The 26,338-nt window shown below is 43.8% G+C and overlaps 1 protein-coding gene and 1 long non-coding RNA gene across 7 annotated transcripts in view; one reads left to right on the forward strand and one right to left on the reverse strand.

Moving 5' to 3' along the window:
• Positions 1–26,338, reverse strand: part of LOC109499514 — a 102,298-nt gene that overhangs the window by 59,332 nt on the left and 16,628 nt on the right. The window lies entirely within an intron of this gene.
• SLC17A1 (solute carrier family 17 member 1) overlaps positions 4,195–26,338 on the forward strand; it is a 35,813-nt gene continuing 13,669 nt past the window's right edge. The window contains exons 1-10 of one of the 3 annotated variants that reach the window (XM_019830128.3): positions 4,195–4,469; positions 5,853–5,934; positions 10,082–10,254; positions 15,410–15,643; positions 15,728–15,815; positions 16,172–16,258; positions 18,390–18,511; positions 18,628–18,786; positions 19,996–20,128; positions 20,219–20,366. In XM_019830128.3, coding sequence (XP_019685687.1) covers positions 5,907–5,934; positions 10,082–10,254; positions 15,410–15,643; positions 15,728–15,815; positions 16,172–16,258; positions 18,390–18,511; positions 18,628–18,786; positions 19,996–20,128; positions 20,219–20,366 — 1,172 coding nt within the window. In that variant the 5' untranslated portion in view covers positions 4,195–4,469; positions 5,853–5,906. The other 2 variants (XM_003985735.4, XM_045057048.1) reach the window with 2 other exon arrangements.

Consider the following 26,338-nt stretch of genomic DNA (forward strand, 5'->3'; position numbering starts at 1 on the left):
ACGGCAAGAAGATAGAGGTCAAATCCGAATAAATCCAAAAACAATTACTGAGATCTTGCTCCAGTCTGGAATCTAGGTCCTTGAGATCGGAGAGTCACGATTCTCCAGTCCAGTGTGGAGGACAGACATAATGGCTGCCAGGGCATGGTCTTAGGCACATGGCAGAGGTACGTACCGTCCGTTAGGGGAGACTACGCGAATGGTTATGTCCCATGTGGAAAAGCATGGTGGGGGAGGAGGGAATTCCTTCTGCAAGGAATTCCTGAGCTAAATAGGGAGTTTTATGGTAAGATTCCCCACATTGGAGCCCCACTTGTACAAAAGCATGGGAACAAGAAACAGGATGGATTCTGGGGTGCCTGGGTGACCCAGTCAGTGGAGGGCCCGACGACTGATTTTGGCTCTGGTCATGAGCTCACGGTTCGTCAGATCGAGCCCCCATCGGGCTTTGTGCTGACAGCATGGAACCTGCTTGGGATTCTCTGACTCCCTCTCTCTCTGCCCCTGCCCCACCCATGCTCTTGTGTGCTTGCTTTCTCTCCCTCAAAGTAAATAAACCTAAAAAACACACAAAAAACAACAGGATGGATTCTGAAAGGAATCATGCACGATCAGTGGGGAAAGAACAGAAGATGAGCTTAGGGAGGGGGGTATGACCAGTGCATAAAGGTCATGTTTGCCATGTTAGGGAGCTTGAGGGGTATCCCACAAAGCAAGAGTGACAGGCACAGATTTTCTCTCTGGATAGAACACTCTGGCCCAATTCCAGAACCAGGAAGTCTATTAAATGACTGTCTGCAGTGTGGTCCACATAGCAGTGATGAGGACTGAACCAGGGAGGGAAGAGCTGGGGTGGAGAAGAGAGACACTAAGGAGTCGGGGTCTCTAACCTGAGAGACTGCACACACAGGGTCCGAACACCTGACCGGAGACTGCAAGAAGAGGAATCCTTTTTAGAGGGAAGATAACGAATTGACTTTGGGACACGTTAGTGGTGATAATGAGATAATCAAGTGGGCATGTGGATTCGTTTCCTGGGGCCGCCTTTATGAAGTGCCACCAACTGGGTGGCTGAAAAGCCGTAATTTCTTGTCTCACACATAGAGAAGTCTGAATATGTCAGCGAAGTCCATTCTGTCCGTGCGTTGAGGGAGAATCGGTCCTGTGACTCTCTCTCCTGGTAGCCTCCGGAATTCCTCAGCTTGAAGATGGCCTTCTCCCTGCGTCTTCGTATCTTCTTCCCTCTGCACATGTCTGTCTCTGTCAAAATATGTCCTTCTAATAAGGATGTCCCGTGCTAATGACAAGCTCTTCATGTTGTCACCATGAGTACTAAAGGGACAGGACTATTGTATTGAAGCCCCAGAGGTTCTGAGGCTGTGCCATGCTTTTGTTGAGCCTTCAGGGTAGGCACTGAACAAGTATACAGGTACGTTACAATAAAACAAAAAAGTAATTATATTTATTAGGAATCAAGATGTTCAATGTAAGAGAAAAAGTCAAGAGCGTCAAATCAGAGGTTCTAAAAAATCCCTCAAACATTTCATTTGAATTGGAAATAACACACAGAGTTTGTAACTGAAAAAAACAACACCTTTTGAAGTTCTTCCACTGAAAAGGCCTAGAAGCCATGGGACCTAGGAGCAATGAATACTCAATGCTTAGAGTGTGGTCTCTGGATGCTTTTTCCTACTGAAAGGAACCTGCATTCCATGAGAAAGCCCAGGTCTGAGAACAGGAAATACGCTAGAGGAGCTTGGAATGTGCGTGTGTGTGTGTGTGTGTGTGTGTGTGTGTGTGTGTGTGTTAGAAAACAAGGACACTATCCCAGACAACGAGGTCAGGTCTTAAGGACAATAGAGACCGGCTTGAATAGCTTCCTACTGGCCAAAGAAGAGACAATTTAAGCATCAAAAAATAGGGACTCAGCAGATTGAAACACATCCAAGAAAACCCAGGAGGTCATAATTTTCCTTGGTCAGCTTTGCTAAGGCACTAAATTATTATTCTACAACTTTATAAAGTATCCTGACTTTCCTATGAAATCTGTATTTCAGGGTAGCCAAATATTAGATTAGGCAAATTTCTTATTTTGTAGAAAATTCCAGCTCCTACCTAAAGAAGGCATGATAGAAATAAAATAACGGATCGTTTAGTGATTCAGCATTTACCAACAAACGGCCAAGGCCATAGGCTGAGAACTTCCAATCAAGCTGAGAATATCTGAACCCACTGAGCAATCTTATGTCACTCAAAGTGAGCCAGGCCACCACCGTGGAAGTCTCCGGCACCCCATGAGTTCTTCTTGTCCTGGATCTAAGCAAGCCTCTCCATATACGAGCAGTTTGGGGGCTATAAGGGATAAAGAAATTTATCAAACAACACTAAAAGGAAGGAATTAGCCAAATCAGTTATGAAAGTCACTCTGCAAATCGCCTTGTTTTGTTACGACGACTGTTGTTATTTTTAAGTAACAGCAAATATAAAGTGAAGGAAGGAACGGTCACAAAATTAAGGAGAGGTGAGAGTCATAACACTTGAGTGCCACAGGCAGATCTTGTTTGGAGCTTCATTTAAATAAATCAAGTGTAAAAGGACAACTCTGAAGCAACTGGAAACATTTTCATAATGACTAGCTCTCTGGTGATACTAAGGGATTACTGTTTTTTAGAAGTGCTGATAGCATGCTAGTTTTTTTTTTTTTTTTAAATCACTAATGAGTTATATATCCATGCTGTATTTTTTATGGGAGAAATAACATAATATCTGAGGTTTACTTTAAAATACTCCAGAAAACAAGGGCGCCTGGGTGGCTCGGTCGGTTGAGCGTCCGACTTCGGCTCAGGTCATGATCTCGCGGTCCGTGGGTCCGAGCCCCGCGTCGGGCTCTGTGCCGACGGCTCAGAGCCTGGAGCCCGCTTCGGATTCTGTGTCTCCCTCTCTCTCTGCCCCTCCCCCATTCGTGCTCTGTCTGTCTCTGTCTCAAAAACAAATAAATATTAAAATACTACAGAAAACAAACACTGGAGATATCTCTATATGTATCTCCAGTGGCCAAACGTTGATAATTACTGATTAATGGGCACGTGGTTATATTAGACTGTTCTACTTTTCTTGCACGTTTGAAAATTCCAGTATAATGGTACATCTAAAAACTTAATAAGAAAAGCACAGAATCCAAATGTAGAACCCAGAAGTGATTTGAAAGCGTATCACAGAGCAACAGAAAGCTTTGGAGCCAACACACAGAAGGATAGTTCCCTTCGGGTAATCAGTAACTGGAACCAGAGACATTGATACTAAGTGGGAACATTGTTTACTTAAAACATGGACATTGAACAACTGGTGATCTGGGGCTTTTAACCACTAAATGGTCAGAAAATGCCAGAAACCACCAGCCTTGCCCTCAAACCGTACAAACCAGAATCTGGAATTCTCACAAGGAAAAAAATCCAGCGGAATGTATAAGACATCAAAGTCTCCTGGGCAAGCAAGTTAAAGTTTTCGTCACTTCCTGGGGTGCCGGGGTGGCTCAGTTGGTCAAGTGTCCAACTTCGGCTCAGGTCGTGATCTCACGGTTCATGGTTTAAGCCCTGTGTCAAATTCTGTGCTGACAGCTCAGAGCCTGAAGTCTGCTTCGGATTTTGTGTCTCCTCTCTCTGCCCCTTCCCTGCTCAAGCTCTGTCTCTCTCTCTCAAAGATAAATCATCATAAAAAAAGTCTTCAGCATTTCTTTAGAGAGAAAATAACTGATTCAATTTGTAGAGTGTCTGCTAAGTGCCAAACATGTATTAGGCACTTTATAAGCATACTCACACATCTTTAAAAAAAATAATCTTATGTATGTAAGAAACTATCGTCCAAAATCCTCGATTTAAGGGCTCAGATGTTCCTATCTGATCAGTAGGTTGCCTTCACAGAACTCCAAGGTAAAAGCACTCTCGGGTATACCTACGGAGAGGTGGTGGAACCAGGAGAATTTGCTCATTGCAGAAGCCATGGGGAAATCACTCCCTTTGCAGGATATACTTTAATAAAATGCATCTCTCTCTGAGTAGCTTGAATGTCAGACAGATGTGGCCTTTGCAAAAGGGAGGGAAGGGGAGGGGAGGGGAAAAGAGGGGAGGGGAGGGGAGGGAAGGGAAGGGAAGCCAGACAGAGAGAAGGAAAAAAAAGGGGAAAAGGAAGGCAGGCTGGCAAAAAGCTAACGGGGCATTTATGGGGCATGAAAAGCCACAGCATTCCTGTAGGAGTGGTCCTGTGAACCCAGATGCATCCTCAATAGAAAACATCTGTCCTAGGAGCACTGACTACCAGGCTGGTTCTCTTCCTCCCGGCAGGAGACTAGCGATGCTGTCGACTACGGCCATGAATTCGATGGTGGATTTCCAGGACGCTTCTAGTCCACTGGAAGATTCTAACAGTCATACTCCTCCCCTGAAGACTCGAGGAAGGGTGAAAGTTAAAGAGTAAGCTTTTAACTTTGACATAACGAGGTCGTCATGAGGATTTGCTGATGGATTAGTGGGGCTAAAATGGGTAAATCCAGAAATTCAGTACTTTTCAAAAGTTCAAAGTCATCCGAGGGAAGAAGGAATTGCTTTTCTGTCCTGAATCAGGTCAGTCTCACTCTTATATTGCTACTCACTAAATGCAATTAACAGGTCCCCAGAGTGATGGCTGGGGGGGTGGGGGGAGCTTCTCCGTTAAAGATCCTATCAGTTTAGCAAGCTGGGGAAATTTGGGGGCAAGATCTATTTCCACAGATTTTTCCTAAGGGAAAGTAAAAAGAACCTATTTCTAGGGATTAAGGGGAGGAGAGCAGTTGTGTGGACAGACAAGGAAAGAGAAGCCACGTGTTGTGCATTGCGTGGCGTTGTGTGAGTGGTGTGGGGGTGTCTGTGGTGCGTATGGTGGAAAGTATGCAGAAGTACGTTTGCGATGTCTGTGCTGGAGTTTGTTATGTGTGGGTTGAGATGCGTTCGTAAGTGGGCGCAGAGCACGTGTGTGTTTGTACAGGATGTGTGTGGCACGTGGGTGTGTCTGTGCGTGTGTGTGTATTTTGAAATAAACAGCAGCCAAGCAGACAGTTCGGCAAATGATAATGCTGATGGACCAGCTGTTTACTCAAAAATACTTGGCAAATCCAACCTCAGGAATTTGTCTTTCAAGCATCCGGTCATCGAAGGGGATGGGGCCGAACGTCAAAGTTGTAGACGAGCCCAGGACCAGCGTCTGCGGACGGTTAAGGGCAGACAGAGCAGCAGCAGCCAGTCTGTCCAAGGGGAAAGTCCTGTGCAGAATGATCCGCCTGCCCGTGAGAAGGCGAAGTTAACCCACAGAGAGTTCTCTTCCAGCTCTATTAAGCTAGAAGAAAAAATAATTTATTTTACCTTTACTTACTCCTTTTCTGACGTTCTTTTTTGGTACATTCGAGTTTCTGACCTTTAGCAATCTCTCCCTGCCTGAAAACCCTCTTTATTTTTTTGCTCTACAAATGCAATCATAAAACGTCTTTTAACATTCCTTGGAGGGCAGGTCTACCATCAGCGATTTCCCTCAGTTTTTGCTCGGTTGGTTCACTTTTGAGGGATATTTTCACGGGACATAGAATCATGGGTTAGCAGGGTTTTTATTCTTTTTAAAAATAGTTTTCAGGGGGGTTATATATTTTTAATCAACCCACAAAGCGTCCGAGTGCAGCGTCAGAGGAAACGCATGATTGAGTTAAGTGGGGGCGGGGGTATGCAGCGTTTCCCTGTGATGCGTGTTTTCAATCGGAAGGTAGTACTGGGTGGTGTTTAGTCAGTTCTTCCCTGTTATGCTGACACCAAAGTGTTTTGCTCTTGCAGTGGAGACCAGACCCGGCAGCAAGAAAAGAAGAAACCGGAATCCCATTCGTGCAGATGGATAACCAGTTCTCTCCTAGGAAAGGTAGAAATTATTCTCTGTCTCACTGGTTACGCTTTCTCCTTCTTACATGGCATCACAGATTCTGGGTGAGCACGTTTTTCCACGAAAACACATAAAGGGTCTTAGGAATGTCCGGGAAAAGAGGTGAAAACCTTCGTCCTGCTATAGTTTTCCATTAGGAAGACCCTAGGGCCACCGGGGTGGCTCAGTCGATTAAGCATCTGACTCTTCATTTCGGCTTGGGTCATGATCTCACAGGTTCGTGAGTTTGAGCCCCTTGTCAGGCTCTGAGCACTCACGGTGCGGGGGCCCCCTGGGGATTCTCTCTCCCTTTCTCTCTGCCTCTCTCTTTCAAAATAAATGAAAAACTTAAAAAAAAAAAAAGAAAAACCCTAAATAAAAACAATTCGTGTTCTTTGTTTCAATTCTTACACACTCGTCCACTTAATCACGTGGTGGAGAGTACCAGAAAGGGTCAACTACTTTTGCCCTGTCTCAAGGAGAAAGACATGGATGGAAGCGAAGACAGGATGAATGGTCCTGAGTCACCGCATCCTTGGACATCAACACGTGGATATTTACTGAAAACTGTTTATTCTGAGTCGGGCAGGGAAAGGACGAGAAGAAAGTAGCACTATGGTCTTAGAATTGCGTGAATGTCATAGGGAACAGAATCCCGGAAGGGGGCGGGGCAATGAATAATTTATGTAAAGATGGGGGGTCTGTTACGTCTCACATTTCTTCTTGTATTATTTTTGCTTTTTTGTGATTTTGGTCATTTTTCTATTGTCCACTTAATCGATACTCAAATTTGCACATGAGTGTATACAACGCATAAACACAAAAGCACATAAACCATATAAGCTCACATGGCATCTATCATCGATTCTGTCCTTCTGCTTGACGTTTCCTTCCTGTCAGGCTCTTGCGGTGTGTTCCTTTGTTAATGTCCCAAGTCCTTGAATTTTCTCTTCTTTTCTGGTTAATATCCTCGGGGTGCACCTTTTGCTCTAACTGCCGAGGAGTTGCACCTGCAGTATTTTACTGTTGCCAGGCCTGAGCACTTGACAATTTCCCTTGTGGTTTACTTTCTAACTCAAGACTTACTTAGAAGTAACTCACGTTCTTCCTGGAGTAAGAGAATAAACTGAAATAGGCCCCCCAACGACCGTGACACGAACCCTCCTCTGCACATGAGCCCTGCTCCCCCTGGCCCTCTGGAAGCTTTTTTCTCTCCTCCAGGGATTTTTTTCCCCCCCGAGTGTCCCTATTAGTTTTCCAGGTCCATTCGTTTTCCTTTTGATTTTATTTAAAAATTTTTTAATGTTTATTTTTGAGAGAGAGAGAGACAGACAGACAGAATGCGATTAGGGGAGGAGCAGAGAGAGAGAGAGAGAGAGAGAGAGAGAGAGAGAGAGAGAGAGACAGAGGGAGAGGGAGACACAGACTCCGTTGTAGGCTCCAGGCTCCGAGCTGTCAGCACTGAGCCTGATGCGGGGCTTGAACTTAGGAACCGTGAGATCATGACCTGAGCCGAAGTCGGATGTTTAACCTGACACGGAGCCACCTAGGCGCCCCTTTCCTTTTGATTTTAAAGATGAGGCTTAGAAAGCTTTGGAGCAAGCCATTCTCAGGGTGCGTGCATCCATGTGCGGCTGGAGACATTTTTCTGATGGCCCCTGGACAGTCAGCATTAGGCCACAAGCCATTGGAAGGACTGGCTGATGACTGAATGGTTTTCTTCCCTCTGCTGAGCTCCAGGGCCTGTCTGCACAGGGCGGAAGTTTCAGCAGTGTCCCTGGCAAGGCTGTGTGTCGGTGTGTTCACCCTTCACCGAGCCAGGAGATGTTTGGCATCTGGGTATCTGAGAAGAAGGTCTCTTACCAGACCCCTCCCATTGCCTGGGGATTGGTATTTGACTCCTGTTGTCCCCAAGCCCTGGGAGGCAAAACAGAAACAAAAAACAAACAAAAGACACTGAGATCAAATGCTTTCAGGGAAAAAAAATCTGCCTTCAAAGATCAGTTTATGCCTCGAGGAGTCCGTCTTCACGGAACCCTCGGCCTGAATATTTCATTTTTCCTGGCAGATCATCCATGCTTTTAAGGACATACTTTATTTTAAATATATTTCGCCTACTATTTTTATCTGTTTACAAAGGGAGAGCCGTGCAGAAAACGAATTTTCCAGGCATTACCGCCTTTTTTTTTTTTTTTTTTCCACTTAGCAGCAAATCCAACATTTGTTTAGCCGAACTTCAAAACACTTCAGAATCAGCAATGCCCTTTTACCCTCTCTCCCCCTTCTGGAACTGGGAGAGCCGTAGCAAGTGTCCAGTGTGCCTCAGCATGTGTGGCCGGAGTCCTGGGGACACGTACCTTGTCTCCCCCTTCGTAAGTCCACAGATACAGAAATATCGTGCCCTAGCGGGGGTTATTTCTAGGAACCTCCTTCACATGGGTTTAAGATCATTTCGATGAGATCTGTGACTTTGAGATCTGGAGGAGGCAATGGACGTGGGCTGATATTGTATGATAAGATGAGACTTTTAAGGAACCGTGGAAGGGGGTGAATGTGTTTTGCGTGGGGGATGAACATGAGCTTTTAAGGACCAGAGGGTGGACCGTGGTGGCTAGCCGTCTAAGACTACCCCTAAGATTCTGGCCCCCGGTGTGTGTGCACCTCCCGCAAGTTATTTAAGCAAACACTAAGCTAGGTGCCGCCTGGAGGGATTTAGCAGATTTAAACATGGTCCCAAATGAGCTGATCTTAAAATAGGGAAATCATCCAGGAAATTACCCAGCCCTTCCACTTGGGTCTAGAGGTCAGAGACCAAGCAGCTAGGGAGAGTCCAAGTGTGAGAGGGTTCAACATTAAGCTAGATTCTTTTGGGCTGGTTTCAGAGCTGCAGGAAGCCACGTGACAAGTCACAGGAACAGCCGCTTGGAACTGTAAGCATCTCCCAGCCGACAGCCAGCAGGGAGACGGCCACCTCAGTACCGTATCCACAGACAACTGAATCCTTACCATAACCTGAGCGAGAATGGAAATAGATCCTTGCTTAGAACCTTCAGCTGAGAACTTAGCCTGGCTGATCCCTTGATTTTAGCCTTTGAGGTCATGAGCAGAAAACTTAAGTGTACTATGCTAACTCTATGCTAAAACTTCTCAATTGCAGAACTGTCTTAACAAATGGGTGTCGTTTTAGGCCATTCGGTTTGCAGACTTTTTTTTACACAGCAAGAGAAAACACACTTAGGAAAGCACATCCACAACAAAGCCTTCGACAAGCATTGTCTGAAATGTGCAAACATCAGAGCTACTCCGTGTAAATCAGGAACCATGGTATGAAAACCAGGGATGCTAAGTGCGGCCAACAATTCACCGGCGGTTCTGATCCAAGGAGAACAGGAAATTAAAGACACGAGGATCGCCAAAGAACCAACGAAATCATCACTATTTGCGTATTCCCCACGTAGAAAACCTACCCCAAACAGCAGATGTTTTTTTAGAAACGACAGTGACTTTTGGCTAGCTGGCTGGATACAGTATCGACCTTTAAAAGTCTAATTCCTTTCTTTTTAAACAAAATTTTTTAAATGTTTATTCATTTTTGAGAGGCCGAGAGGCAGAGCATGAGGGGGGGGAGGGGCAGAGAGAGAGGGGGACACAGCATCGCGAGCAGGCTCCAGGCTCTGAGCTGTCAGCACAGAGCCCAAGGTGAGGCTTGAACCCACGAACTGTGATATATATATATAATCTGTGATATAAACTGCGATATATAATACATATATTATAATATATATATAATATATATTTTATATATAATATATACTTATAGATTATATATAAAATATAAAATATATAATAAATAATATTAGAATGGCTCCAAGTTTCCGGGTGCCCTTCCTAAAGGTGAGGCTCGAACCCACGAACTGCGATATATATATATAATCTGTGATATAAACTGCGATATATAATACATATATTATAATATATATAATATATATTTTATATATAATCTATACGTATAGATTATATATAAAATACAAAATATATGATAAATAATATTAGAATGGCTCCAAGTTTCCGAGTGCCCTTCCTAAAGTTACTGTATGTTTTTACCTCGGCTGTGTTAACAATGGACACTTTCTGTTTTACTTCTTAGTTCCAAGTGTTTGCTCCTTCCGCTACGGATTGGCTCTCCTCTTGCACGTCTGTAACAGTATCATAATGTCACAGCGCACGTGTCTGAGCCTCACAATGGTGGTCATGGTGAACAGCTCGGGCCCACACGGTGCGCCCAACACCTCCACAGAGGAGAGCCTGGATGTCACGAAGGTATATGAAAAATACTGGCTGTAGTCCTAAATTGCAAATCCTGTCTTTCTAATTAGGTGGCGTAGAGATTGCATGTTATCATAATTGATGGGACACTAATAATCAGAAGAAGAAGTCTAAGGCTTCAACCACCTTGCTAATAATAACCTAACTAAACATGTCCCATGATTACAGCATTCCTCGATATTTGTGAAGGGCTTTGTTGTGTGAATCCTTCCCTGTGAAGAAGGATAAAAACCAAGCATTAGGGTGTCTAGAATTGAGATGTTTGGCCAAGCAAAACAAAAAGAAAAGAAAGAAAGAAAGAAAGAAAGAAAGAAAGAAAGAAAGAAAGAAAGAAAGAAAGAAAGAAAAGAAAAGAAAGAGTGACAAAAGTAACATTTGTTTTTTTTAATGTTTTTATTATTTATTAATTTTTTTTCAATATATGATATTATTTATTAATTTTGAGAGAGAGGGAGAGAGCACACCTGAGTGGGAGGGGGGTTAGAGAGAAAGAATCCCAAGAAGTAATACTTGACAAACTCATGGCGGAGAACTTTCCAAAATTACTGGCAGGCCCCAAATCACAAGTCCAAGAAGCTCAGAGAACGCCAAACAGGATAAATACCAAAAAGGCAAATAATTAACAACAAGAAAAACCGACTGGACATATTTAAATTGCAGAAAACCAGAACACAGAGAACATCCTGAATGAAGCCAGAGAGAAAAGTATCTTACCGACAGAAGAACAAGGAGACGAATTTAGAAGACTTCTTATCAGAAACCATTCAAACAAGAAGAGAAGGGGAAAAAAATCTTTGCAGTGTTAAAAGAAAAAGAATCTGCCAAAATGGAATTCTATATCCAATGAAATTACCCCCAAAGTGAAAGAATGAAGACTATTTCAGGCAAATAAAAACGGAGGTAATTTATTGCCAACAGGCCGGCCATACGAGAAATGTTAAAAAAAAAAAAAAAAAAAAAAGGAGGTTTTAATCCAACCATATCAATAATCATTTTAAATATGAATGGTCCACATATACCAGTTAAAAGACAGAAATGATCAGATATGGATAAGAAATAAAGGTCATTAGACATAGAAACTACAAGAAACTCTTCTTAAATACAAAGACTCAGATAGATAAAAAGTAAAAGGATAAAGAAAGATGTGATGCACCCACGAAAACACTAATCAAAAGAAAACTTAAGTAGCCATATTCATTTCAGACAAAGCAGAATTTATAGCAAGGAAGATTATCAGAGATAAAGGGGTATTACCTAATGATAAAGGAGTCAAGTCTCCAAAAAGATACAATAATCCTGAACATGCATGTCCCTAACAACAGAGCAGCAAAATACAGAAGGTGAAAACTGTTAGAACTGAAAGGAGAAAGAGACGAATATAAAACTGGTAACTGTTTTCTATTTGTTACATCTGTTCTCTGTTTCCTTTTTCTGAATTCTCTTTTTTGCCTTCTCTGGGTTTAATTATTTAAGTGATTCAATTTTATTTCTTCTTTTCATGTATCATTTAGACTTTAAAAAACACCTGTTTTATTTCATTTTTTATTTATTTATTTTGAGCGAGAGCGAGCAGGGGAGGGCCAAAGAGGGAGGGAGAGAGAGAATCCCAAGCAGGCTCTAGAATGTCAGTGAGAGCCTGACATGGGGCTCAAACTCTTGAACTGTGTGTGAGGTCATGACCTGAGCCAAAACGAAGAGTCAGATGCTTAACCAACTGAGCCACCCAGGCAACCCCCAAAAGACACCTGATTTAGTAGTTGCCCCAGCATTTCCAATATACATTTTTTCATCATCTAAATCCACCATCACATCGGGGTGTCTGGGTGGCTCCATCGGTTAAGTGTCTGACTTTAGCTCAGGTCATGATCTCACAGTCTGGGAGTTCGAGCCCCGCGTCGGGCTCTGTGCCGACAGCTCAGAGCCTGGAGCCTGCTTTGGATTCTGTGTCTCCCCCCTCTCTCTGCCTCCTGCCCCCGCTCATACTCTGTCTCTCTCTGTCTCTCAATAATAAACAAATGTTAAAAAAAAAATTTAAATCCACCGTCAAATAATACCAAACTGCTTCATGTGCGCTGCAGGTACTTTATAACACATTATTCCTAATTTTGCTCTCCCGACTCTTGGGAAAGTGCTGTTATTCATTTCAGTATCCACATTATAAGTACATGATTACACTACTGCTTTCAACAAATAGTTATCTTTTAGAATAATTCAAAGTGAAATATTCTTTTTATTTATTTACTTTGACAGAGAGAGAGAGAGAGAGAGGCAGAGGGAGAGAGAGAATTCTAAGCAGGCTCCACACTCAGCACGGAGCCCGATGCGGGGCGGGACTCAATCCCACAACCCTGGGATCATGACCTGAGCCAACATGAGGAGTCGGGACCCTCAACTGACTGAGCCACGCAGGCACCTCCAAAATAAAACATTTTATCCCTTCATTTATTCTTTTCTGATGCACTTCCTTTTTTAATACAGATCCATGCTCCTGAGCGATTTCATTTCCTTCTGCAGAAAGAACTTCTATTAACATTTCTTTTGTGGGTAATGCTTTCGTTTTTATACCTAAGGAATCTTTGCATAGCCCGAGGCAAAAAACCACTCTTCTTGCTATGTTTTCTTCTAAAATTGTATAATTTCAGGCTTTACATTTAAACATATGATTCATTTAGACTTAATTTTTATGTATGTTGGGTTGAAGATTCTTTTTTTTTTTTTTTTAATTTTTTTTCAACGTTTTTCATTTATTTTTGGGACAGAGAGAGACAGAGCATGAACGGGGGAGGAGCAGAGAGAGAGGGAGACACAGAATCGGAAACAGGCTCCAGGCTCCGAGCCATCAGCCCAGAGCCCAATGCGGGGCTCGAACTCACAGACCGCGAGATCGTGACCTGGCTGAAGTCGGACGCTTAACCGACTGCGCCACCCAGGCGCCCCAGAAGATTCTTTTTTTACATACAGATATACAATTGTTCTACCACCATTTGTGAATTGTCTTTGGATGTTTGTTGAAAAGTCAGTATTTGTAGGACTAATACCACTTACTTGGCTTTAAGGCTTGTCATAAAGTTATAGTAATCAAAACAGTGTGGTATAGCTCACAAAAAAGAGTCAATGAAATAAAATAGAGAGTTCAGAAACCAACTCACACAGATATAAACTCCTGATTTTTTTCCTGATCCACAAAAGAAAATACATAAAATTGGACTCCATTCCATTCCATTCCATTCCAAAGAGCTGTTGAGAGAATAAAGAGACCTGAGACAGGGATAAATGTTTGCAAATCCTGTCTAATAAAGGAATTCTATCAAAACTCGATAAAAATGAAACAAAAGCCCAATAAGAAAATGGGAAAAATGTAAACAGTCTTTTCGCCAAGGAAGATACAGGGAAGGATGGCAAATACTCACAAAAAGATGTCCCACATCATCAGTCATTAGGGACAAACAAATTAAATCCATAAAGGTTTATGACTACACACCGAAGCCTCTAACATCGCTGGGGAGGATGTAAAATGGTACAACCACTTCAGTGACCTACCGTATGATCCCCCCATTCCATGCCAGGTATTTACTGAAGAGAAATGAAAACACATGTCCGTACAGAGACTTGTACGTAAATGCCCACAGTCGCTTTATTTGTAACAGCCCCAAACTGGAAACAATAAAAAGGTTCAACAGATGAATGAATGCACACGCTATAGTACAGTCCTAAAACAGGGTACTGCTTTGCACTATCACAAATGAATGCTAAAAATAAATGCATGAAACTCAAAATAAGTACGGCGAATTTATAGAAAACCTCCAGAAAATAAAAACGTTGATGTCGTGACAGGCAGAGAAGATCAGTGGTGGGAGAACAGCACGAAAGAGGAATTACAAAAAGAAGTAAGGAAACTTTTGGAGGTGAGGAACACGTACATTTCCTTGACTGTGGTGACGGTTTTGTGAGCATGCACATAATTACACGTGTCAAGTTGTACTTTTTATGTCAAAGATTAAGTATGCAGTTTATTGCATCGTTTGTCCCTCAGAAATCTGTTAAAATCTTTTTATCCAATTTTTCCTTGAACGGTATCCTGAAACATTTGTAGTATTCCATTGCTTTGGTTTAAATATTGAGAACCCCATATTCTAGAAAAATGGGTATTTGCAGGGGCCACACACGTAAAAAAAAAGAGCCTCTTTAGAAGATCCAGGGAAACTGATCTCCTTCACATCGGAGTCACACAAAAGGAATTCTCTTTGCGGCCATACAAAGGAACTAGATGGAAGAGAGATAGATAGATAGAGAGAGAGAGAGAGAGAGAGAGAGAGAGAGAGAGAGAGAATACAGCATGTATTTTCCAAACACATCCAAAAGATGAAAACTCACCAGAAAATTGTTTCCACAGAGCAGATCTGAGTTGTAACCTGAAATTACAAAATGCAGCTAAAAACTAGGGAGGCAATTATATTTACGGGCAACAGTAGACACAGGAGCTCAGAGCAGAGGTGGCCCGGTGACAGGAGGCTGTGCTCAGGCAGTAGAGCGTGGAATACAAGTGAGTTGACAGATCTCAGGGGAGGATTTTGGAAACACGAGACAGAACATTTTAGAAAAGGAGAGAACCAAGCACCAAAAGAGAATTGGCCCTCTTCCTTCACTGTCTCATCCAATGATTTTCACGGTTCAGCCCGACACTTTCTCTTCACGATTCGATCGATCACGGTTTCTGTCTCCGGGAGTAGTACGTATGTGGGGAAATGTCTGTCTGGGGAACGAGGGTAACTTAACGGAGGAGTCGGAGGAAGACAGAAGGCAACAGGCAATTAATGATGGCGGCAAGTGTAGTATTCCACAGAAGACCTGACACGCAGAGTAGCAATGTTCCAGGAATAAGTATTAAACGTCTACACTGTACTGGGGGTAGAGACGGTGCAAGGACTCGCCATTAGCCTTGAAGATACCAGTGTGAAATGTCAGTACCCACAGGAAATGATGTTATAAAGGAGCAGCAAAGGTCCCATGATGGAAAATGAAGCAGAGGGGAGCTCCTTGACCCCAAGGAAGCCTGCAGACCAGCGTCCCCGCATCCCTGACTATCACAGTAACTCACCAGGATGCAGAGTAACTCCATGCGTCTCTCTGTCTCTCTTTTCCCCCCCAGAACCCTGTGTACAACTGGAGTCCTAAAACCCAGGGCATCATCTTCAGTTCCATCTCCTATGGCACACTCATCATCCAAATTCCTGTTGGATACTTGTCTGAAAAATACTCCATCAAGAAAATGATCGGCTCTGCACTATTACTCAGTTCCCTGTTTAGCCTGATCCTGCCGATGGCCGCTGAAGGTGGAGAAGCTTGCATCATCGCATGTCGGGCGGCCCAGGGAGTTTCCCAGGTACTAAGATAACGCAACAAGTGAACAGGGCTGGAATTCACAGGAAGCATCAGAGATCAGATGTCCTAATCCTTCTGATTTCAGGGGTCAGCATTAATAGCTCAGCACGCAATATGGGTCAAGTGGGCTCCACCCTTGGAACGAGGCCGACTCACCTCCCTGAGTCTATCAGGTAACGACCTAGGGCCTCGAAGGTGTGAGTGTCACTGCTACCTCACTGTGCCGTGTTCTTCCTAGAGCTGTAAAAGATGTGTGTTTTTAACTGCCCGGGGCTTTGGAAACCATCTGTTCCGGCAGCCCCCCTTTAAAGATGCGGAAACTGTCTAGAAAGAAGGAGAGGCTTCTTTATCTCAAACAACAGAAAAAGGGAGGGGGGGGGGAAAGTAAATATTTTATTCGTTTCTTCTGCCCAGTGTTTTGCTCTACAAATGTATTTCACCGGAAATCGTTCATTGCTACCCTGACGCTACATTATCTCTAGGTTCAGATGTCTGCTCCTTAGGGGCGCTCTTTGTGCTTTCTGATTAGGGGTTCTGCTGGGGCCCTTCATTGTTCTGCTTGTGACTGGATTCATCTGCCAATCCCTGGGCTGGCCCATGGTCTTCTATATTTTTGGTGAGTCTCTTTCTGTAAAATCCCAGTCATTATTCAGAACTGAAAAAAATTAAAAAAAAAAAAACCTGACTATAACGTAATAATTTATATGAAGTTAATGGCTTTAAAAATCATGAATCTCATGGAGGGTAAGAGGTCAGCCTTCATTAATTTCCTCCTGCCCTGGTACTGGTTCCGTGCAGTTTTACGCTTCCAGTCCTCTCTTCCGGGGAGCCGCCATTCTCTGTGTCCACCTGTCCGTCTCTCCAATTTGGGGGAGCCACAGCTTGCCCTATGACCTCAACTCTCTGTGGGATCGAAGGCGACTTGTTGATTTTTAGTCTGCTAAACACTTTTCTGGTCACGAGGATGGGAAGGATGACTCTTCCAAGTTCCTTACGTGCCGGATCAGAAAGCAGAAGTCTCTCTCCAGGCCATTCTGAAGTTAGCGGGGTCAACACAGGACGAGAAGACATATTATATTCAAGTGTAGTACAAATCAGTAGCTTTATTTGCGACTTTTAAATGTTCCTGTGTCTTGCCCCGGGCCTCACAAATGTTAGAGCTGGCCAAGCCTCCATGCCCACAAATCAAGTGGAGGTTCTTCGGTCCTGAACCTGAACTCTCAATCACATCCAACAATACCGGGGGCAGCGGGGGGGGGGGGGGTGTCTGCCTGACCCCCTGACCAGACTTCATTCTTCTGGCCATTCCTGCTCAGTCTTCTGCAGACTTTTCCTCTTCTCCTTGCCACGAACTCCTGGCTTTCTTCAAAGCTCTGCCCCAGGCTCCTCCCCTAGGACCGTATTCCCTCCCTAAAAACGTGATTCATGCTAAGTGTCGGTGACCGCTTACTAACCACGCATCTCGGAGCGAGCAAGCTGACCTTTCTGCACATCAATATTCCCTGACAGCACCACAGGACTTTTCTGAGGGCTAAACTGTCACACGGAAATGTACGTATTGCCCATGTCTTAGGGGGCTTCTCTCCACTTACGCGTCACCTTGGGATTAGGTCCTCAGGCCACGGAGTGAGGTGGGAGTTGTATGTTGTCAATATGCTTTAAAAAAATTTTTTTTTGTTAATGCTTATTTGTTTTTGAGAGAGAGAGAGGCAGAGCGCGAGCAAGGCAGGGGCAGAGAGAGGGGAAGACACAGAATCGGAAGCAGGCTTCAGGCTCCGAGCCATCAGCACAGAGCCTGACGCGGGGCTTGAACTCCTGAACCGCGAGATCGTGACCTGAGCCGAAGTCGGACGCTCAACCGACGGAGCCACCAGGACCCTCCCACCCCCCACCGCCTCGCCCCAGCCCTTGCTTCCTCTCCAGTCACACTGGCCTCATAACCTAGGGCTCTGGCACTCTCTGCCCCCTCTGCCTGGCCCCACATCCACATCCCAGCCTCCACGGAGCCTGACACTCACCCCTCACCTCCTCCCCCGCAACTTCTCTCCACAGCTCTTACCACTGACATTTAACACCTTTTACCTACTTACTTTTCATGCTCTCCTTCTCATCCACTAGAAAATAAACTCCACGAAGACAGAAATATCTGTCTGGTCTATCCACGGCTGTACCCCCAGCGCCTAGAATAGTGAATGGTACAGAATGAATGAATGCATTTCTGGAAGATGCACTGACGAGCACTGCACCCCCTGTCCTAACAGGATTGCTAAAGGGTCATTAGTACAAAACACTCAAAAACGACAAATCGCTTGGCAAACTCATGGAGGACTTGTATAATCCCTCAGGCCGGGGCTGTATCTTAGGAGCGTGGCCAAGACCGAAGCTCCCAAAGCTAGGTGATGGTCAAGCCCTTTGAGGTCTCGGCTGTGCCGTCTTCTCACGGTGGGACACATCGGGGATCTAGAGATGAGGGTCTGTCTAGGAGCAGGGAGGTCCACTCTCATGAGTGGAGGGATACAGAGGCTCGAGGGCCAGAGGGCTTGCCGCCCTTTCCGCAAAATTCATTCCGGAGGCAGAGGCAGCCTCGGATACAGAGAGGACTGCCCAAAATGCAAGCCTTGCTGTAAAGTTGCAAAGAAGAAAGAGGAGGTTCAGGTTCTCAGACCGATGACGAGACACGTCAGGGTGGGAAGGGCACTTACTACGGACAGAAGCAATTTCAATTCTAACCTGTTCTGCTTTGAGAGGCGCCTGTGGCTGTGGCGTGAGTCTTCTCTGGTTCCTTCTGTTCTATGACGACCCCAAGACCCACCCGTGTATAAGCGTCAGTGAGAAGAACTACATCTTGTCATCCCTCAACCAGCAGCAGGTAGGACACGGACGCTCCACGGTGGCAGCTCCCAGATTCTGTGCCCAAAGAAACCGCGTTCCAGCTTCTTCTAATGGGCTGACAGTCAACGTTTCGTTGTTGTTGTTTTTTCCCAGAGCAGCTCAAGAACACAGTCTCTGCCGATCAAGGCTATGATTAAGTCTCTCCCACTCTGGGCCATTGTTTTCGGTTCTTTTGCTTTCCACTGGACAAACATCATGCTCTTGTACACCCCGACGTTTGTCGACTCCAACCTTCATGTGAATGTAAAAGAGGTAAGGACACCTTTCCTCTCCTTTTAACTTTATGAAACTTCTCATGACTCTAGTCCTAGCTCTTGGCCTCTCTACACTGTCTAGCTGATGCTCTGCACCTGGAGACTCACTGTTTTCACTTTTTATGTCACCATTTCCCGGAACAAAAGGTGTAGGCACCGTGTCTGGCCTCCGCAAAACACAGTCCTGTTCCCGTAGTGCCTTTCCCCACCATTCACTGTATGTATTATTGCCCTGCTATAGTACTCAAGGCTCAACACCATCGTTCCCTACAGGGACTCATACTCCCCTCCACCGTGCCCAGTCACATCCATCCTATCTCTTGGAACAAGGCAATGAGTCCCAGGCTGAGAACCCATGACTCAGGTCTTGCTTTGAAACGACGGGCGCTCTCACTGCTTGTCTGACTTGGAGAATCACTGATGCCTGGAACCTTATGTCAGATCCCATGGTAACCAGAAAAGACTCCCATAGAAATGGAATGCCCAAAGTGGCATTCTGCAGTGAACCTCCTCACTCAGAAACCCCCTAAGTGAGGAGGGTTCCCTAGGAACCCAGCCTAGGGGCCAACGTGACAGTGAGGTCATTTAAGCTCTTTCTGATTCAATTTTGCCCTCCACGAGACCATGGAGGGGTTGAAAGAATTAATAGCAGCGATCCAGAGTAAGCACCAGATAAATGTTTGTAATCTTGTCATCACTCTTTCTCCCCGGAGCCAGCTGTCCCCATTCCCAAGTGTAGTCTTCATCTCTATTATCCAGAACTTTCAGTTCCCATGACACTACCAATAGAAAACTAGACATACTGTGACAACCGTTATTTATTTATTTATTTATTGGGGTGAGAGAGAGTGTGAGCGCACGAGCAGGGAGAGGGGAGAGGGGAGAGGGGCAGAGGGAGAGTGAGAATCCCAAGCAATCCTCACTCGGCACAGAACCCGATGTGGGGCTCGACTGCACGACCCTGGGATCGTGACCTGAGCCAAAATTAAGGGTCGGACACTCATCTGACCGAGACACCCCGTGACAACTATGTCTGACCTCAAGGCTGTTTTCCTCGTTCTTTTGGGTGGTGTGGCCCCCAGTCAGAATTCTGTGGTTGTTATGTTGACGGTGTCTCCTATGGCAATACAGATGTTCCGTACTGAACTTCAGTGTAGGGATGGCTCTGGCTACCAGACCCATCCTTCCGATGACATTTCTTTCTCAGAATGGGCTGCTGTCAGCCCTCCCCTATTTGTTTGCCTGGAGCTTTGGTATCCTGGCAGGTCACGCTGCAGACTTCCTCCTGTCCAGGAATATTCTCCGCCTCAACACCATCCGGAAGCTCTTCAGCACACTAGGTAAGGAACAGCCAGGACATTCAAGCACTTTGAGTTACTTCACCCCATCTTCGGGACGCCCCTAATTGTGTTGTCTGGATGGCTCCCCAGGACTCTTCCTGCCTCCCTTCTTCGGTCTGTGCCTGGTTCACCTGAGTTTCAGCTTCTACAGCACCATTGTTTTCCTGATACTTACTTGTTCCACAGGAAGCTTTTGTATGACCGGAGTACTTATAAATGCCTTGGATATTGCTCCCAGGTACGGTGGTAAACATCTCTTTCTTGTATCCAAGCTCTCCAGGGCGCTTTAAGATTTCCACCGTGTTGTGAGTTCATGGCCGGCAGGCCAAGATGCTTCCCAAAGAAGCATCAGTATAGTTCAGAAATCTCCTCTAAGTAATAATTATGTGCCTAATGATATATTAATGTGCGCAACTCTTATGTGTATGAAGTGTAGCCCAGTGATTCAGAGCACAGGTTCTAAAGTCGGAAGGTTCGGTTTCGATAATAGCGTGAACACGCCGCTCAAGCAACCTGCTTACCTTCTCTGTGCCTGCTTCACATCTACAAAACGGGGGTAATAAGAGAATGTGGACCTCATAGGGTTATTAGAGGATTAAATAAGTTAACAGGTCAAATACACAGAAGAGCGCCGGGCACACAGCAAGCACCGCATAAAGGTTAGTTGTTCCGCTGTTGTTGTTAGTGTATGCATGTTTATATATCATGAATCTTCGTGACAACCCCCCCAGTTAGTAAACATACTTATTTAACAACCAAGGAAACTGAGGGTCAGATACTTGTCCGTCTAAGATCTCATCACTGGTTTGGGATCTTACTTAGGATTTGAATCCAGATCCGTCTAGCAAGATCTTTTTGCTCTCTTTACTGTTCCGCCTTTTAATTGAATTTAGTTTAACTTAAATTTTTTATTTAAATTCTTTTTAATGTTTATGGGTTTTTTTTGAGAGAGAGAGAGAGAGAGACAGAGACAGAGACAGAGACAGAGACAGAGTGTGAAGCAGGCTCCAGGCTCCAAGCTGTCAGCACAGAGTCTGACACGGGGCCTGGCCTCACAAACCGTGAGATCATGACCCGAGCCGAAGTCAGACACTTCACTGACTGAGCCACCCAGGGTCCCCAGTTCTGCCCTTGTTAAAGATACACTGTGACCGATGGCAGCAGTTCTGCCATTTGCACAGCTCCAGGGGGCGCTGTCTACATCGTACTTTGCGGGGCTAGTAGTCCCTGGGGAACTTAGATCCACTATGAACACGATTCTCTGAAGTTTAGTAAAGCAGGGGCCGTGGGGGTAGAGATGCAAAATCAACAAAAAATAATCCACTTGTCAACTCCTACAAAGAACCTCGTCCATCATATCTGCACAAGGTGAGCGTCAGAGTAATGAGGACATGTATCCATTTGTTTTATTCAGTTCCAAGACCCTCCTTAAAAATGCCCACAGGTGTTCTGATCACCTGGAATTGTATAAAAACGTGTAAGGATTATTTGATACAGAAAGCACCATGTCAACTGAGCCATATGCACTTTGAGGTCAAGAATGAGAAAGGAGGGGCGCCTGGGTGGCTCAGTCGGTTAAACGTCCGATTTCGGCTCGGGTCATGATCTCACGGTTCATGGGTTCGAGTCCCACATCAGGGTCTGTGCTGACAGCTCAGAGCCTGGAGCCTGCTTTGGATTCTGTGTCTCCCTCTCTCTGCCCCTCTCCCACTTGTGCTCTCTCTCCCAAACAAATAAACATTAAAAAAAAACCAAAAAGAATGAGAAAGGAAATTATAAATAGTAGCATTTCTTGAGTATTTTCCATGTGCCCATCATGCTGCAATGTGAATGAGATCATGTTATCCACATGAGTGTGGGCGAGGAAACAAAAGAGCAGGGTAAGGAATTTATGTTAAGTCATACAGCAATAAGGACGGAGGGTGCATACCTACATACGTCTGCTTCCAAAGTGGACCAGCTGTAGTCACTCCCTCAACAGTGCCAGTTGCTAGCATCTGCTCAGTAGGACCTGAAATATCTCAACCAGCAGGGGCTGGGGTAACACAGCACTTGGCCTGAGTTGCACTGAGTTCCAATGGACCCAAACTCCAGGTCGGCCAGCTAATTTTGTAGAGTCGGGGAGAATAAATATCCTAATACACAAACTAGAAACAATTCTCAGTCTCTTAAGCTAGGTCATCCTTGGTCTTTAGGGCATATGTGCATTATAGCTCAACCATATCAATGTGTAGGGCTTAATCGCCTTTTACTAATGGGAGGGAGACCAAACTTACTTAAAGCAGAATGTTCCTAATCATATACTTCTCTTGCCTATTAGAGAGAGTTCTCTTAGCAGATACAGTTCTGAATTGTCCTCTCAGGGAAATTTGGTCTTTGTTAGAACTGAAGAGTAGTACAGGGATTATATAGGTTGGAGCAGAACAAAGGTGGTGGGGAAGAAAGTTCTGGAAGGAAGCAGAAACACACACATGTGGTTTTGTGAGAGTACTGTTTGGAAACTAGGATTGAGTGAGACAGAGAAGACCTAAGAATGTAGTGGCCGTTATTGCTTATGGTGGGTACCAAGAGTAGAAAAGCCCAGAGAATTAGAAAGATGTTCTGTGATGCGTTAAGAAGAAACTGTCATTGCCTTGACATTCTTAAAAGAAGGCTCCAAAAAAGATTTGAATTACTTTAAATTATTATTTTTCAAATAATTTTTTAAAATGTTTGTTTAGTTTTGAAAGACAGAGAGAGAGAGAGAGAGAGAGAGAGAGACAGAGAGACAGAGTGTAAGCAGGGGAAGGACAGAGAGAGAGGAAGCCACAGAATGCAAAGCAGGCTCCAAGCTTCGAGCTGTCAGCACAGAGCCCGACCCGGGGCTCGAACTCACAAACTGTGAGATCATGACCTGGGCCGAAGTCCAACGCTTAACTGACCGAGCCACCCAGGAGCCCCCACTTTTAATTATTTTTGACTGGATGGATTGTGCACCCCCTCCGTGTGGGTCTCAACTGTAGTTCAGGTATTGGAATATTATTTGGGCTCTACTAAATCATAGTACGCCAAAATATAAAATGGATAAAACTGAAAGTCTCCTTCAGTGGCTATTTAAATTTCCAAAATGCTTTTTACCCCAGACTGTTGCAGCTGAGGAATGAGCAAATGTAGAGCAGACTGTTGTCCAGAAGATTATCCTGCGTTACAGCAACCTCCAGGTTGTTTTCATTCCTCATATCAAATAGCTACTGTTTGAGGGTTGAATGGCATGAGGATTAGAGCATCACACGTTCTCCCCTTGCCACTCTCAGATCAAAAGAACCGTCCGTTCCATCGTATGGATGGGTTCATGGTTTTCAGAGGAATTGTCAAGGCATTCAGGATCTTGACACTGAAGATTCTGTTTATTTCTTCAACTATGGAATTAAATCACCTCTCTTAGTACAAATAGGTCACATCCTTTCCCCGGTAACAACATGCTGAAGACTTCTGAATCTGGGAGGAGAACACAGTCGTCAAAGATGTCCTAGTTACCGAAGAGATAACAGGACAAATATAAAGAAAATCGCTCCTACACTTGTCATAGTAAAATTACCAAAACCAGAAAGGTGGGGAGGGAGAAACAGAGATCTCTTAAAAACAGCCAAGTGCAAAAGGCACTTTGCTTTCAAAGAAGAAATAATAAGACTGGCAGCTTCTGAACAGGAACGATGAAAGCTAGAAACGAATCTCAAATAGGTAAAAAAAAATAATTAAATAAACTAAAATCACTGTTAACTAGAAATCTATCTTCAGCAACAATTCCTTCAAGAATTAAGGTAAGATAAAAATATTTTCAGGCAAATTATGAGAATTCACCAGCGACAGACACCCAATGAAAACTTATTAAATGGGAATTCTTTGGACAGAAGAAAAATAATCACAGATGAAGCACAGAAATATGGAATGAAGAAAGAGAGATAGAGAGGAAAAAATAAAATAAATCTAATAATTATTGAATTCACAAAAGACAATACCATTAGGGTATAAAAATATGTAAATTAAAATGCACAACAATGAACAGCACAGAAGATAAAAAGGCACAAATGAATATGTGAATAAGTGTTCTAAGATGTTTTCATTAATGGGAATTTGCAAGGCTATTCATTTATATTAGACTAAAATAAGTCAAGAATATATATTTTAATCTCTAGGGTAACTACTGAAGGAAAATAATGATGTAAAGGAAATATTTTTAAAAAACAATGAAAAAGAAGTAAAGAGTAAAGTTTAAAAAGGAACATAAAATTGGTGGGAAAAAGAATGATGGTCATTTTAAGTCAAATGTATCAGAAAAAAAAACATAAAATATAAAAGGACTATATGTTCCAAATTAACTTAATCTGGATTAAAATAAAAACAAAACCAAAATATAATAGATTAAAAGCAAAATCAAGGAAAACAGATCAGCCAAAGTAGACTTTAAGTCAAGATGCATTACTAGAAATAAGAATTTTTAATGATTATTTCAATTCACTAGAAGATATAAGTTTCTAAGTTTCTATGCACCCAACATTGTACAACTGCAAAGCAAAATTTGAGAAAACTGTTCAACTTCCACACAGGATTGGGCAGCTGTGGATGATTGACATTCCAGGTGGGAAACCTTTGAAAAGGCCAAATAAAGTACCAAAAGTAGGGACGCCTGTCTGGCTCAGTCAGTAGGGTGTGCGACTCTTGATCTCGGGGTTGTAGGTTCGAGCCCCATGTAGGGTGTAGAGATTACTTGAAAAAAAAATCTTTAAAAGACATACCAAAAACAGTCATTAAAAGACATCAGGCTGCAGCAGAGGCCAATAAGACCAAAAACACAAGGGGACGGCACCTCTGAGGTGAGCGGACAGTTTCTGCCACTTTTTTCTTGGGGTCATGTGCCAATTGGCAAATGGCTAATAATCCAGGTTTGGCCCTGGGAGGAGGCTGCTTCTCTGGATAGAGAGATTAGCCAAGCTTCCAGGTGCACGGGCTGGAGCGACAACATTGGAAATTAAGAGAATTTGAACATAAAGTCACTTTCTCTCCTTGAGATATTTGTTGAATTCTGAAGTTCCACAGGGCAAGTGGCAGAATTTCCTATACTATCTGTACAAAGGAGACAATATCTACCAAAGCCTGGAGGGCCCCGGCCAAATATACTGAACTCTCCATGTAACAACATGGAGTGCAATACCTAGGGGGGTTCCAGAGGTAAACTGACTCTTGCCAACAGTGGAACCTAGCCTCATCTTACTTTATTCCCTAATTAGATTAGTGATGTATTCCCTCCTCTCCAAATCTAGTACAGAGAACAGTGAATCTTTTCTTGAAAAGTATGACATATTCTTGGAGTCCCTACAGCTCTTATTCACAATGCCCAGCATTTAATAAAAAATCACTAGGCATGACAAGGGATAGGGCCATCTGATCAGTAACCATAAATGCATCAGAAATAGTCCTACCACTGATACAGATATTAAAGTTATCAGGTGAGAAGAACTTTGCAATAGCTGTGATGAATATACCAAGAAACCAGGGGGGAAAGCTGAAGAAAAGAGATGAAAAGATAAAGAATTTGACCAGCAATGGAATCTATAAAAACAATCAAATGGAAGTTTGAGAGCTGAAGAATAAAATGTCTGCAATTAAAATCTTAATAGATAGGGTTTTTTTTTTTAATTTTTTTATTGTTTTTTTTTTTTATTATTTTTGAGAGGGAGAGAGAGACAGAGAGCAAGCAGGGAAGGGGCAGAGAGAGGGAGAACCAGAATCGGAAGCAGACTCCAGGCTCTGAGCTCTCAGGACAGAGCCTGATGCAGGCCTTGAACTCACAGACTGCGAGATCATGACCTGAACTGTAGTTGGCCGCCCAACCGACTGAGCCACCCAGGTGCCCCAACAGATAGGTTTAATGACAAATTAGCCACAAAGAGAAGACAGGATTGGTAAATAGGAAGGTGTATCATAGGAAATATCCAAACTAAAATATACAGGAAAAAAAAAGAGAATAAATGGAAATGTGGAATGAGGTAAAAAGGCTAACAAATCTGTACTTGAGTCTCAGAAGGAAAGGAGAAATAAAATGGGACATAAGCCATATTTTACGAGAAAACAGCCCCAAATAATACGAAAGTAATGAAAAATGGTAAACCACACATGCACAAAGCTCTGTGAATTTCAACCATGTGACACGTAAATTATAATATATATATT

The sequence above is a fragment of the Felis catus genome, chromosome B2, assembly GCF_018350175.1.
Source record: "Felis catus isolate Fca126 chromosome B2, F.catus_Fca126_mat1.0, whole genome shotgun sequence".
In the NCBI taxonomy this organism is placed as follows: Eukaryota; Metazoa; Chordata; class Mammalia; order Carnivora; family Felidae; genus Felis; species Felis catus.